The sequence below is a fragment of the Salarias fasciatus genome, chromosome 23, assembly GCF_902148845.1.
Source record: "Salarias fasciatus chromosome 23, fSalaFa1.1, whole genome shotgun sequence".
NCBI lineage: Eukaryota > Metazoa > Chordata > Actinopteri > Blenniiformes > Blenniidae > Salarias > Salarias fasciatus.
In genome coordinates, this window is record NC_043766.1 from 14,864,091 (window position 1) to 14,878,400 (window position 14,310).

Sequence of the window (14,310 nt, forward strand, 5' to 3'; positions counted from 1 at the left end):
AACACAGAGATGGTGGGGCATATCAGACCAGGCTTCAATTGCTGTCCTGCCTGCCTGTGTGTCAAAGGCTAGACTACAGAATGGTACTTCTTGTCTATAAAGCTTTAAATGGTTTTGGCCTTAAATATACCTTATATTTACAGTAGATGATATTATATTGCCTTTATCCTAATAGAACATTTACTTTATTCAATATGCCATTCTTAATTATGGAAGTAAAATTACATTCATGTGAAAAAATAAAGAATCCGCCTTTAACTGAATAATCTTCTCAAGAAACGACTTTATAGCCCTATGGTTATCCTAACCCTAACTTCAAATATATTACCGTCATTTATCGGAACTAAAAAAAAAAAAAAAAAAAAAAAAAAAAAAATCCTAACCAAACACGTGTTTGTCAGAATGTGTTGAAAAAGGTCAAACTAAAGCATCAGTCTGATGAGGATCGAGACAACATCATTCACAGGTTCAAGGGTCATCCTCTACCATATCTGATAGAGCTAGATTAAATGATTTGGTTAAATGTTAGATTAAATTGTTTCTGGCTCCAGCCATCAACAGGACGCGTTGCGCACCAGCAGTGGACGAACCGCCGAGCCGCGTCGGTGCCAGCCGAGCGGTTCGTGAGCGAATAAAAAGACAACAACGTTTCAGTTTCTCTTCTGTGGCTCCGGCGCACGTTCACGCTCTCAAACAGTGCCTCAAACAACGCGCAGCGTCACCGGGTGGACGCGCCCTCCGCCAGAGCCAATCCGCGCCGCGCAAAGCCTGTTTGTGAGCGCCGGTTGGCTCGGAGGGACGAAAATGGGGCGTAGCTCCATTAAATGACTCTTCCCTCTTCCGTGTGGTGGTAAAGCTTTCTATCCCCGGCCCGTGCCGCGTCCGGCTCAGATCGCGTTTGGCTCTCAGCTCCCTGCCATGGATCCCAACGCGCACAAACAGTCCGAGCAGAACGACCTGTACTCCGGCTTCCGCACGGCTTTCAAGTCCTTCGCCACAGAGGCCATTCACGTCGGCCAGGAGCCGGAGCAATGGAAATCAATGGCTGTGGTGCCACCGATTTCTCTTTCCACCACGTTCAAGCAGAACGCGCCGGGAAACCACGCCGTAAGTACCCAGACCTGGCTGGGTTATTTAAGGCTGGGGGCAAGTAAGGAGGGGAGACGGGATGATGAAACTGAGCCGGTGGTTTGCACGTGCGAGGGCAGCAATTTTTTTGTATATATATTTATTTTTTAATTTCTTATTTAAAACACATGACTAGTAAAGCCACCGTAGACAGTCTCCTAAAGTATGCGATACCTGACGTATCACCAGCTTAAACTTTTCTGTTGTACGTGCCTGGGTAAGTCTTAGAACACCGTCTCCCTCATCCTGAGGAGGACATGTCCCGCTTCATACATGTTTCATCATACATCAAAACAACCCAAATAAAACAGTATGTTATTTAATAACCAGTGGTTCATCTAGACTCTGTTCTTAGTTTCATTAACAGGGTTAATATTCAATGTGTTGATGACACTGGAAATAACTAAGCTGACTTGGCACAGAAACGCACACATACGTGTTGTTTTATCAAATATTTGACAGAAATATAATGTGATAACTAATACACAACTATGTGCCTGCAATATTCACAAGAATGATGAGTGTAAGTGTTCAGTCACTTCATTCAAAATGTTCTCATAAAAAGTGAAGAAAAGAAAAGTTACTCAATATAATTTAACCATTCTTCAAGGAGTCTGGCTTCAGTTTTAACTGTACAACTTTTTTTTGGCTTTTTTCTTTGTTCTTGACTATGTGAGCCTCTTATCATGCCCTTTCCACGGTTAAGATTGTAATCCTTTGATAAACTTTGGTGTATCAATGGTTATACAATGTTTTTTCCTCCTGGCAATCAGTTGTTAAGATTGTGAGTCTTGATCTACACATCATATCAAACTAAATGTAGAGCCAGACATTTTGAGGTTATCTCATATCTAGTTTTGACAGAAAATATTTTATTTATGCTGCATTGCTAATCTTCAGGTATATGTGCCAACTAAAATGATGTTCTCTATTAAATAATGACTTTCAAACAAATATAAGTCCTGTGCAACTACAGGTCTCCTGAACACTGGTTCTTGTTTTCCAGACAAAATGTACTCTGTACACAGCCCCCACCATATTCTGCTAGAGCTCATAATCCCTGTTTAATATGGGACACAAGAGTAGACTGAACAAAATTTGGATAAAGAAAAAAACTCCCTCAGGAAAGTAAACTGGAATTGAACTTACTTGTTTGGACTGATTTACAAGGAACCGCTTTGGTGTTTTTTTTGTTTTGTTTTGTTTTGTTTTGTTTTTAATGCATTTCCCAACAGATTCAGATAGTCTTTTTGAACTAGTAAATGATTGGCTCAGACCAAACAGAGTCCTGTAGTTCAAGGGGATCAACAAGGGGCAAGTCATCCTATAGGACAGATCGTTCAACAGCAATTTCATATTACATGTGCTGTTTTTTCACACAATAAAGGCCTTTAGTAAAAGCCAGTCAGGTAATATTCCTTGCATATTTATTGCTGTAGACAAATATATGTGGTATTTATACAAATATATGTCTGATTTTAATTTCGTTTTGTTGTGAAGTGTGTTTAAGGAAAGGAGAGACTGCAAATTAAACTTGGTAAATTTGCTAGATAACAATGATTTTTTTCAAAAATGTGCTAAATACAAAAACTCTTCTGTGCTATGTTCAGTCTTACTTGTCAAATGCTTTTCACATTTGTGATCCCAACTGACACCATTGACATCTTTATAGCACAGAGATGTGGTTAAACATTTGTGTTATAAAGAATAAAACTTAAAAAAATAAAAAGTGAACCAGTTTGACTGATTCTGTTCATTAGCAGTTTGTAAAATACAGAGTCAGGTTCATTTTTACATTCTCTTTTGCTCTGTTCTTTTGAATAACTCACTAACTTTGAACTATTGTTCTTGTGCGCACTCGGAGAACCTTTAAAACTGATGAGGTGAAGTGATTATTGGGTGACAGACAGTACATTTTTTTGTGTTTTCAAAAATTTAATTCCCCTGGGAATCAAAACCAAAAACTGAAATATACCATGTTGTCTTTGGACATCCAGCCAGCTTAATACCCACTTTCTTTCTTTTGTTGCCTGCAGTAATTTTTTATGTCGTTTTAACATTTTATTTCAGTGACTTGAAATCATTTTTTCTTACAGGGTTTTGAGTACAGCCGCAGTGGTAATCCCACAAGAAACTGCCTTGAGAAAGCAGTGGCAGCGCTGGATGGAGCCAAGTATTGTAAGTCGGCATATTTGTTTTAAGATTAATAGAGAGAGCTAGTGTATATTTTATTTACACTGTGAGCAAATTAATATTCCTTATTTGAATAACTAGTGTAAAAACAGATGGTAAAAAAAAAAAACCAGGCTTTTGGTGTCGGTGATTATGGTTTCCTCTCCCTCCTTGCAGGTTTGGCTCTCGCCTCTGGGCTGGCAGCCACAGTGACGATCACGCACATGCTCAAATCAGGTGATGGGATTGTCTGCATGGATGATGTTTACGGAGGTGAGGAACCCCTTTGTACTTCAGACTTGACTGTTAATCTTCAAGCAGCCATGAGATTAGAAATTCTTACACAATGACCTGGTGATGAGTTTGTAAAAATGGCGTCAACCAATTTTTTAATTTTTTTCATAAATGCAAGGAACAAACCGCTACTTCCAAAGGATTGCAGCTGAAGTCGGTCTGGATGTGTCTTTTGCTGATTGCACTCAACCAGAACTACTTAAGGCTGCTCTAAAGGCCAATACTAAAGTAAGGAAAGAAAACATATGTTTGCAGAATAATGTACCCTGTGGTTTTCTTAGTGTTTTTGAGCTTATAGCTTGCTGTTGTGTGTATAAAGCATCATGCTTGTATAAACGTGTTATAAAATGGGGCGTGTCCATTTCTGTGTAGTCATAGAGAATCAGCACCTTGTGCAATGGCTTCACTCATCTCGTTCAACATGTGCAGCTGAATCACCCACAGATTTTCTCATGCCTCCACAATATCCTGAGTACAATGTGTTCCTATCTTTACCGGTGCAGCTCGTATGGATTGAAACGCCCACCAATCCCACCATGAAAGTTGTGGACATCAAAGCCTGCTCGGATCTGGTGCATGAACACAACAAAGACATAGTGGTGGTTGTGGACAACACTTTCATGTCTGCTTATTTCCAGGTGAGACTTTGTGCTTTTGAATTTAAAGTTACATTTGTAAGTTTTCTGCAGTCCTATTCCAGTTCACGAGGGAACAAATCATGGAATGATTAACTTGTGTGTTTGTTCTGTGCACCCTCAGCGCCCCTTGGCTTTGGGAGCTGACATCTGCATGTATTCAGCCACCAAATACATGAATGGTAGGTAATGTGAATTTTAGCAATTCCATTCATATTCTATTCTATTTTTTTCAGAATGAATGGCCTCTTTTTGAAGTAAAGAGTGAAATTTAAGTATCTAACTTCTCCGCAGTCTGCATGACTGAAAGGGAGGATCTGCTTTTACTGAAGTCAGCGTCGCATTATTGTAGGTTTTGTAACACTGTGATTATTCTGGTTTCAAACCCTCCCATTATTGGTATGAGATGTTCCAAGTTGTATCCAAACGTGTTCAGACTGCCATGCTTTTCACACAAGAACAAAGATAGGCGTCCAAATCTTTTCCTGCTCAAAATACCTTGACTCATGATGTAGCCGATTCTTCAATACAGGTCACAGTGATGTTGTGATGGGCCTCGTCTCCGTGAACAGAGAAGATCTCTATGAGCGACTGAAGTTTCTGCAAAATGGTGGGTGAATTAATGAATTTGTCTTGTACATAGACAAACAAACAGTTCAGTGTCACAAAAGTACAGTACTGAAGTCCTGATGGGACAAAAGTGAAAGCTAAATGTTTTTCTGACTTCTTGTTTTAAATCTTTTAAGTTAAATCACCATTCTTAACCCTCGGTATTTAGGGAAATGGTCAGTCTTCAAAATTGAACAACATGCACTTCTGCACAATCAAAATTTGATCCTAAGGCCAACATTGAGTTCTTTTGAAAACTTTTTTTTTTTTTTTTAGGATATGATTGTTTATTTGCTTGATCTGGACTTCAGGAGGGCTTGTTAAAACCCTCTATCTGTTTTTTTTATTATTTGTTTTTCCATCATGTGATCTTGTTTTGGTTTCTTCAGCGCTCGGCGGTGTACCATCTCCCTTTGACTGCTACCTGTGTAACCGAGGCCTTAAGACGCTTCATCTTCGCATGGAGCGGCACTATAAGAATGCTATGGCTGCAGCCAAGTTTCTGGAAGCCGATCCCAGGGTGGAGCGTGTCATTTTTCCAGGTAACTATTTCACATGAAGATCAATTATGTTACCATTATGAAAACGTCAGTATATTTCATTTGTTAGTTTAGTTTTCTTAAACAAGCCTTTGATTCAGCTCCATTCCAAACTAACTAAAACTATTACTCGTAGAACATTTCATTCTCTACAAGGCATACTTTAGTACGGTAATTAGTGATCTTCTCTTCATTGAGTCTTTCATGTAAATGGCAGAAAAACAGTGGCCACTCTCTTCAGCACACCTACTCTGTGTCTTGCCTGCTGCTCCCCAACGGGGCGTGTCCCGGGCATTTTCGTGTACGGCACAGTCTTGTGCAGCACGGCACATCTACGACTCCACGCCTCCGCCCCTCCCACCGGTAGAAGTGGCAAACATTGAGAAGAGAAGGGGAGAGTGGGTTTAACCGAGCTGAATATAATGTTGACCAATCAAATGAACGCCTCTCCTCGCCTTTAAATGCGCTGCAGCAAAGCGTTGCTAATTAAACAAGAATAAATAGTTTATATTTGGTCTGTTTTGCCCTGAATGACCTGCTCTGCCACAGCTCACAGAGATGAATTAAGCTCATTTCTGAGTTTCTTTGTGCTTTTCCATGATTCTTGGTTAAGTTTCCCAGTTTTTATCTTATCTTGTGAGGTTTAGTAATAATCTCTTTTGGCAACTGTCACATATGAAATTACCATTCTTGTTCCACTCTTGCCACATGCACTTTTCACTGTTACCTGTTGTTGCATCATCTGTGAACTCCAAGATCAAACAGAGTGGAGGTAAAAATAGATTACTCTTAGTAGGTTGGGAGTAACTTACTCTAATCACACATTTCAGTAAACACCATCCATCTCACCCCTAACAGTGTAACCACTGGCAGGAGAAATGAATTACACTCATCTCTTTTCCATATTTGCTCTGAGTGATTGTTTTATATCGCCAAGCAAGCAAAAGTTTTGTCCTTAAAGTTGATATTTTAGAAGCAACAAGGAAAAATGGGCAAACGTAAGACTTTCAGCAAGTTTATGGGGTTTTGATGTCCAGACAGCTGAGTGAGGACGTCTCCAAGACTGCAACTCTTTTGAGGTGATCCCTATCTGTAGTATCAACCAAAAGTAGTCCAGGCCAGGGAAGTCAAAGCAGAGTCCTGGTGACTGGTCACCGGTGGGTAAACTTCATTGATCCACGTTGGGAGTGAAGACCAGCTGGTGTGTTGTGATCTAACCGTGAAGTGCAAATTGATTCAGATGTTACTGTTGGTTCTGATACATATCAGGTTTTTTTTCTGATGGGGCAGAAAAGGGGACGTAGACCGGTGACCATAAGTTGTAGCCGATCGGTGTAGGAATGAAACCCAAATATTTCAAAAGAGTGTGTGTACATAGTCAACGTGAGGCACAGTCTAGTTGGGTCGTGCTTTAGGAAAAAGGAGGTGCTAAGTTGGAGACTGGTTTTTCATGTTTTTCATCTCTGCTGTTCCTCTCTCTGTAGGCCTGCCATCACACCCTCACTATGATGTGATGAGGAAACAATGCACTGGCTGCCCAGGGATGATCACCTTCTACATTAAGGGAAAACTTGAGCATGCCACCACCTTCCTCAGTAACCTTAAAGTAATTTACCTTTAATTGTTTTGTTTTCAATGGGGACTATTTTATTTTAATGTTTAACAAATTTTTAAAGTCGCATTGGAGGGATTGTTGTAACCAGATAATATGTCCACACCACCGTAATACACAAAGAACACAAAGCACCTCAATGCCAAAACTGCAAGTACACCTATACTGAACTTGCCTCACTACACATTCTTTGCTTTATTTTATTTTTGTTTCAGCTGTTTGCGGTAGCTGAGAGTCTTGGTGGATATGAAAGCTTAGCTGAGCATCCGTAAGTACTGCGGCAGAAACAACATTCGGACATTTTATTGTCATTGTATATTAATATAGTAATGTGTTATATAATTATCCAGGTTGAAATAATTTGTTACAGTGTTGCTGGTTTTTGGCATGAACAGCACATAATGCACTGAGAAAACTAAGGGAACCTGAGCTGTAATTCAACATGTGCCACCACAAGGGGGAAGTAGAGGACTTTCCTCAAGAGATGGAGAAAACCTCCATAGCTTAATCAAAGTTTGAGACACTTTGTTTCCATTATGAAATCTATGCATCTCCTTTATTAAATCCTCAGGATGTTTTTCTGTACAGAGCTTTCATTGAAGTCCTCCATTATAATTTAGGGCGATTATGACCCATGCATCAGTGCCAGAAAATGAGAGGCGTGTGCTGGGAATCAGTGATACACTCATCCGACTCTCTGTGGGATTGGAGGACGAGGCAGACATCATCGAGGACCTGGAGCAGGCACTTGCTGCCACTGTAAGTACCCATAATCACTGGCACCATCAGTTTCTGTCAAGTCAACAGCTGCTGTTACAGCGGCGTTTGTGGCAGACTACAGTCCTCAAGAGCCAAAACATTTTTTTTCCTATCAAAACGTAACAAGAAATCAGCTGGTATGGGAAAGTCAGGACGTTGCACAGTAACTGGACACAGATTAACATAAATTAGATGTTCTGAAAATAGGTTGAGATAACGTGGAATGTAATCTAAACCCTCGAAACAATCCATTGTAGATACATTTGTCGTTTAAAGTTCAAAGATTATTCAAAGTAGTTTTTTTGTGAGACAGCACAATATACCTCACATTTACAGTCATAGTAATGACAATTTTTCATAGCCTTGCATGTGTGAATAGGAGACAACAGGTTATCTGCATAGACTCTTTTTGAAATTTCTGTTTATCTTCATATATGTATTAAGTGCTTCCAGTTTCTCCTTCTCTATGTGAAACTATAGGTTAGTGTTTTCGTCTATCAACGCGTGCTATACTGAACTAGCCGGCTTCCAACAGTTTGTAAATGATGAATCTATTGATTGGCAAACTACAGTTATTACACACTCTGCCTCCTGGTTGCTGCTACAGCCTCACTTGATTACATGACTCGACGGGGAGGATAAAACGCAAACGGATGGAAGCAAAGTCTTGCAGACAAAAGGTCATTTAGACATTTACTGGCTGAGGATGGAAATAAAGCTGATGGTTTAAGCACCAGCAATGTGAATCAAAGAACATAACCCAGCAAGGACATAGCATGGTTACTTGCTGTTTTGAATGCATCCTCTCAGTGTGGGAATTGCTCTGTCTTTTGGACTAAAAGCTGACTAACAGAAATAAAATAGCAGTTTTATAGTTTTATTAAGTTAAAAGAGCAAGAAGTCATTTACACGTATCTTGTGTCTGTACATTGTGGATCGGCACATGTGTTACTCCCTGTAGAAAAACAAAAATGAAATATCCACGACCCTATTTTTGAAGCTGGGACCAAATGAGCAATTCTAGTTAACCAGCCGTTCAAGCCCCTGGTCAAGGGTTATTTCAACTGTACGGTGGGAAATGGGGCTTGTGAGTGAAAATGAAGACAGAGTCAGACCTGAAGCAGTGGTGGTAATATCTTGGGAACATTTACAGCGAGCCAGGCCAGGAAGGGTTGCAGACCAGTATTGAGTTATGCGCTTAGTGGTTGCACAGTGCACACAATCATACATCACAAAAAGCACCCCACAAAATCTCTGCTGCATGGTCGCATTCAACATGCGCTGAGAAATGTCTGTGTCTGTGCTGCAGCCTGCTATAAATTCAGACTGCAGCACAGATGCATACATTTTAGTTCACTGCCTATATCCCTATGTGTTTGCACTTGCTCAGGAAATCCGTTTATCCTATTAATACGTACTCTTTCCAGTTCATTCTTGGTTTTATTTACAGTACTGTAACTTGGAGAATATGTTACGAAATTTTCATTTACAATTGTGAGAACTTTATTTACCAGCCTTATGTCTTGTTTTGGACTCATGCTGGGGAAAAAGATTTAAAGTTAGCTCGTGACATCAACACATGGCTCATGTGGAAAAATACTGACATTTCTTCAGAATGAATTTCAGCATCAGTTCTCAGTTTCAGCTTCCTTCACCTCTGCGCAGGCCTGCATGCTGATGCTTCGAGATCTGGGAGGCCTTGTCCAGACATCTGCATTTTTATCACATGTCTTCCTCTGGCTGTCATTCTCATTGAAGGCTTTACTACAGCTCACTCTCTTTCTCTCTGCCCTGGCATGACGGCTGACATTAGCGTTTCTTCCTGTGAGTGCAGAGGGTTTATGGATGGAAATTTCTGTGTATTCCATGCAGTCCATAGATGTGTAAGGAGATGAAACAGAATTTGTTAAAACTGATGGTTTGCAGGACATTTGACCTCCAGTTGAGCTCTCTTTGATTCACCACCATTTCCCTGCTACTGGCTGCGGTGCCGTCAGCAGGGGTTTGAACATCCTAAATCCCTTCTTGCCGCCTCATTCAGCCGTGTCCTGCAAAGCAGCCTGCACTTCCTCCCTGCGTTCAGATAATGTTGTTGTTTCTCTCCACCACCCATTTGGAGCAAATGGAAAATAAACAGAGCGAAATATTTCAAATGACGTCTTTGGTTCCAGGAAAAAAATCACCTTTGATGAGTTACATTTTTCATTGACAGGGTGGCAGGTCAGATTGTTCTGGCCAAGTCACTTCATTGAAGAGTTAATTTGAAAAGAAAAATAATCTCTTTCAGGAGCACAGAAATTTACAGTGCTGCTATAAAATTCTGGATCTATTTTTTCTATTCATTCAGTGTTTTTGCTGTGATGGGTTTTCTTGCTAATCTGCTTCTGACTTTTAAGAAGGACAACTTGGCATCTTGCCTGTTTAAAGAGAAGACAATATTTCTTTGCAATTTCTGTTCTGCTCCAGGCAAATTCTCTTTGTTACAAGATGTTGCTTTTAGCTGCAGCCTCATGTCTGCTTGTTCCTGGATGTGTCTTGCACAGAATATTGATTGCACTTTTTTCTTCTTCCCCCATCATCTGTTGAATAGCATCCAAAGAAGAAATGAGAGGCCTTCAGTCCATCCTCAAGGCTGAGGTTAAATCAGTCAAAGTCGGAATGAGCACCTGTGGTACCTGAAGTTTGGTTCTGAGCAGATCGATGCGAGTTACTTCACATCAGTGGAAATCAACCATCAGGGAGCAACTTGTTCTTGGAAAAATCTAATCATGATGTTTGTGAACAATTCGCACAATTTATAAATGAAAACCTCCTTAATTCCTTTGTTAGACCACAATTATATTCTTTTCTATCTTAAACCGGCTTTGCTTTGTTTATATTTATTTGTGATGAGTTTTTTTTTTTTTTTTTTGGGGAAGGGTTTATTAAGGTTAAGTTCTTTCAGTCATATTTCATTATGACTTTCTGGAAAACTTCCAAATACCATATTTTCTGAATGCACTTGCTGTAATAGCTGTTCTTAAGGCTGTCTGTAGAATTAGTTATGTCTGCAGAAGTCCACGCTTAAGTTTCATACCACTGTAAGAACATCTGCAACTGAATTCCTAAATTTAGACAATTTCCTCTTTATATATAATCTAATTAGGACTAGCCAAACTTGAATTGGGTCATTGTGGGGTTTTTTTTCCTTTTAAGATTTTCTGCCATCGAGAGCAAATGTTAGTCAGCATGAATTTAAAGGAAGTTTATTTGCCATTTAAAAAAACAAACTGAAAAAACCTTACTTACATCGAGACAAGATGAGTCATGTCCAACTAAACTTGAGAGTGGTGTTAATGTTGCTGGAGGCTTTCGAATTTGCCCCGTTTGCAGCAGAATATCTCGGCAGTGACGAAGGAGATGGTTGTTATGATCTGAGTTCTTGCGGGAACATTTGAGGATAGTGTTTGATGAAATGATAGCATTTGTTCTTGAAGCCAAATCAAAACATTTCGGTATATTTGAAGAATAGTAATTAAAAAAAAAAAAAAAAAAAAAGGTCCAGATTTCAAGATGTTTCTATCTGTGCCCGGTGTCAGAAACTCCCAATATCTGATCTGCTTTGTAGTCACAACAGTTCAACGCTCGTTGACATGATTATTGTCATGAAAAAAATACAATAAAATCAGCTTGCAGTATGAGTCTCTACATTTTTTTGCCACTTTCCCTCATCCATCCAAGCGTTCATGACTGTGACTTCAATATTAGTAACCGCAGCAAGTCAAGATGCCACATTCAGTTTGGGTGAGTATCATGGGGGTGAATACGTGGGTTTCAGCCGGGTTTCATGGCTCCAGTGTGCGTGTTGCTTTCCTGATTATCAAACCGTCAAGTGACAGTCTTCCAGTTGTATGTCAGCTATGTTTGAGGTACTGACTCAATTAAATTTTATTTTTCTCTAGCCTCATAACGGTTTTCAAACCTCCAGTGTGTTGGTAGTTTAGTTTTGTCAGTGCTTCTACCTCAGATTTCTAATGGGATTAACTTGTAAAGTGATCATAATTAATCCCCAAATACCAATTTGACAGCAAAGACAGAGGAAATGGGGAAAAAGAGGACAGGAAAAAGGCTTGGATAAACAGTGTTCAACCCCTCCCCCTCATTTCATTTTTTTTTTTTTTTTGTTTTTAATAATAAACATTCCCATCTGGCAGAGCCTACCTTGCTTATTGTGGCACCTTCAGTGAGATTTTTTTATGGCACAACTCTTCATCTGTGAATTACATAAGCTTACAAACAAAATGAAATAGTATAAATCCCAAAAAGAAAAAAAATATCCTTATTACAAAACATAAAACCCTTGCAAATAAGTGAGGGGATAATAGTAATAGATTCCAACTTTAAAAATCAATGTTTACTCAATGTTTAATATCAACTTTTTAATGATATTAATTGGCCATTATTGTACATTTGAATCAATGTGAGCTTTCCAATTTATATTGAAATTAACCCCCCACCCACCCAAAGGCTCAGCCGTATGATTAGTCTCAAAAATGAATGAAAATCTGTGGACGGCAGAATGACAGTATTCTGTATGACTGCAGAATTGCATTCCCTCTTTGGTGATATCAGCTTTAAAGTAACTGTAATTTAAATGATCCTACTATAAACAGAGTGGCTGTTAAGACTCTTCATGGTTTCCAGTGTTTCACTGCCAATACTCCTCAAAAGGTGGTCTGCTGTCCATTGCAGCTGAAGTCAACAACTGCATTCATGTACACAAATCTGCAGTTTAAAGAGTGACTTTTGGGGCGACTTTTGTGCAACCTTCCAAATATAGCAGAGATTTCAAATACTGGCTCCACTTCCCAGAGATCAAGTGTAAACATCTCAGAACCATAAGTCAGTTTTGATAGTCTGTGGGTGCTGAATAACCGAAATGCGCAGGTTGGAGAGAACACATGCAAGAGTGCTGAGCTTGTAAATTTCCTCTCAGAAGTGATAACTTTCAGCATGTTAAATGACTTAAATTTTCCTTTGAAGCTGATTTCACTTGAAAAAGAAATGGCGTCCCCTGGCCCCCTGGCACTTAAACCATGACAAGTACCTCGTTTCGTGATTTTGATAATATAATTATCTTTTAGCCAGGAGCAGCAGTTTCCTGAAGTTTATTCAGCAGAAGTATTACCCAGACGGAGCAAGAAACAATTAAGTATTTACTGAAATGCTAATTTTTTTTTTGTGTGTGTGTGTGTGTGTGTCTCCAACCATTGCTTTAACCCACCTCAGGGTCATGGGGTAAGGGACGTATTTTTTCCTGAGTGTGGCTGAATATTTTTTTTCGTTTTGGTTACATGCCACTTCTGTTATAAGACAAATTAATGGTTTTCATTAAATTTGAATCACAATACTTTATGCAACCAAGTCCTGTTTGTTTAGGAACCCTCTGTGTTTTAGTCTTGATATATTGATGCATATTGAGCCTTATACATATTAAATATGTAAATTTGTTTGATTATTAGATTTCAATCAACGTCTAAGCTGATCTAATAGATTACTAATTATTTATATTTGTAACTCATCACTCAATAGATCAATAAATTTTCTATTGGAAATTTATCTCAGGAAGCTGACTAAACACTGGTGCATAGTAACTCTGATGATTTGACATGTTTGCTTTGTGTTTACGGTCCATTTATATTACTAGGTGCAAATGAAAAGGTTAACTAAATGCTGTGTTCAATACCAGTAAAGAGCAGCAATGATGAATAACTTCTGTCATAATCTCTACATAAATGGGAAACATATTGAGACAAAACATCTTGCCATAGTCGACAGTTGACCTTCGGTGTATTCAGTTTACCTATTCTGCAGTGTTGTGACATGTTATGTATGTTCCAGTTGGTGTCATGTTTGTCCCTCGACCCCCGCTGGTTACAAATGATCCTGAAGCCATGGCAGCTTACACAGCGAAACGCTGCTACTGCTGAGTGTAATCTCACACTTGACATACTTTCTTGAAGAGACACATGATTTTACCCATGAGTAGTTTGAAGCAGGGTAATGTTCCCGCGGCTGCAGAAGGCTTGTATAAGTAGTGATTCAGAGATCCATTAATGACATGGGGGAAATTAGGAGTCCATGTTTTTAACTGGAGGGAACATAATAATGTGACGACTTGCTCCTTTCATTGGGAACACATCTATTTTTGGATCTGAAGCAACACAGAGGCTTCACTGAAGTAATATCCAAGGTGTCAGGCATATACAAGACGATAATTACACGTCTGAGGAGCTTATTCATCATTGTTCTCTTGATCACCACTCTGGTTGGCAGTGAAAGAACATTTTGATTCATGTCAATTATGCTGCTGTTCTGGGAAAACCAGAAGCAGCAGGTGATTCTGCGTAGGTGCTGAGGCATAATGAATCCCATTTACACCAACAGGTGAACTGCAGCTGAGCAACAGGTATCGTTTTGCCATTCTAGCTTTCTCACTGAACAGGACTCAAAGTCAGAGCGATCGAGTTATTTGTACTCACTCGTTAGCTAAAATGAATATGTAAAGTGCTATATAAATAAA

General features: G+C 39.4%; 1 protein-coding gene across 1 annotated transcript; it reads left to right on the plus strand.

Annotated features, from left to right (window-relative positions):
• The first annotated feature begins 870 nt into the window (after positions 1-870).
• LOC115381350 (cystathionine gamma-lyase) lies at positions 871-11,311 on the plus strand. Its single transcript, XM_030082650.1, has 12 exons — positions 871-1,107; positions 3,225-3,306; positions 3,478-3,573; positions 3,713-3,822; positions 4,098-4,232; positions 4,354-4,411; positions 4,762-4,839; positions 5,228-5,380; positions 6,862-6,983; positions 7,205-7,257; positions 7,610-7,748; positions 10,339-11,311. Exons 1-12 carry the CDS (start codon positions 919-921, stop codon positions 10,354-10,356), a joined length of 1,233 nt encoding a protein of 410 aa, XP_029938510.1. The 5' UTR covers positions 871-918; the 3' UTR covers positions 10,357-11,311.
• Positions 11,312-14,310: the final 2,999 nt, after the last annotated feature.

Excerpts from the sequence above, each read along its gene's own strand:
- LOC115381350 (XM_030082650.1), top strand. The coding sequence starts at position 919 with ATGGATCCCAACGCGCACAAACAGTCCGAGCAGAACGACCTGTACTCC. Across the intron at positions 3,574-3,712 it reads CATGGATGATGTTTACGGAG|GAACAAACCGCTACTTCCAA; the intron begins GTGAGGAACCCC and ends CATAAATGCAAG. Across the intron at positions 3,823-4,097 it reads CTCTAAAGGCCAATACTAAA|CTCGTATGGATTGAAACGCC; the intron begins GTAAGGAAAGAA and ends TTACCGGTGCAG.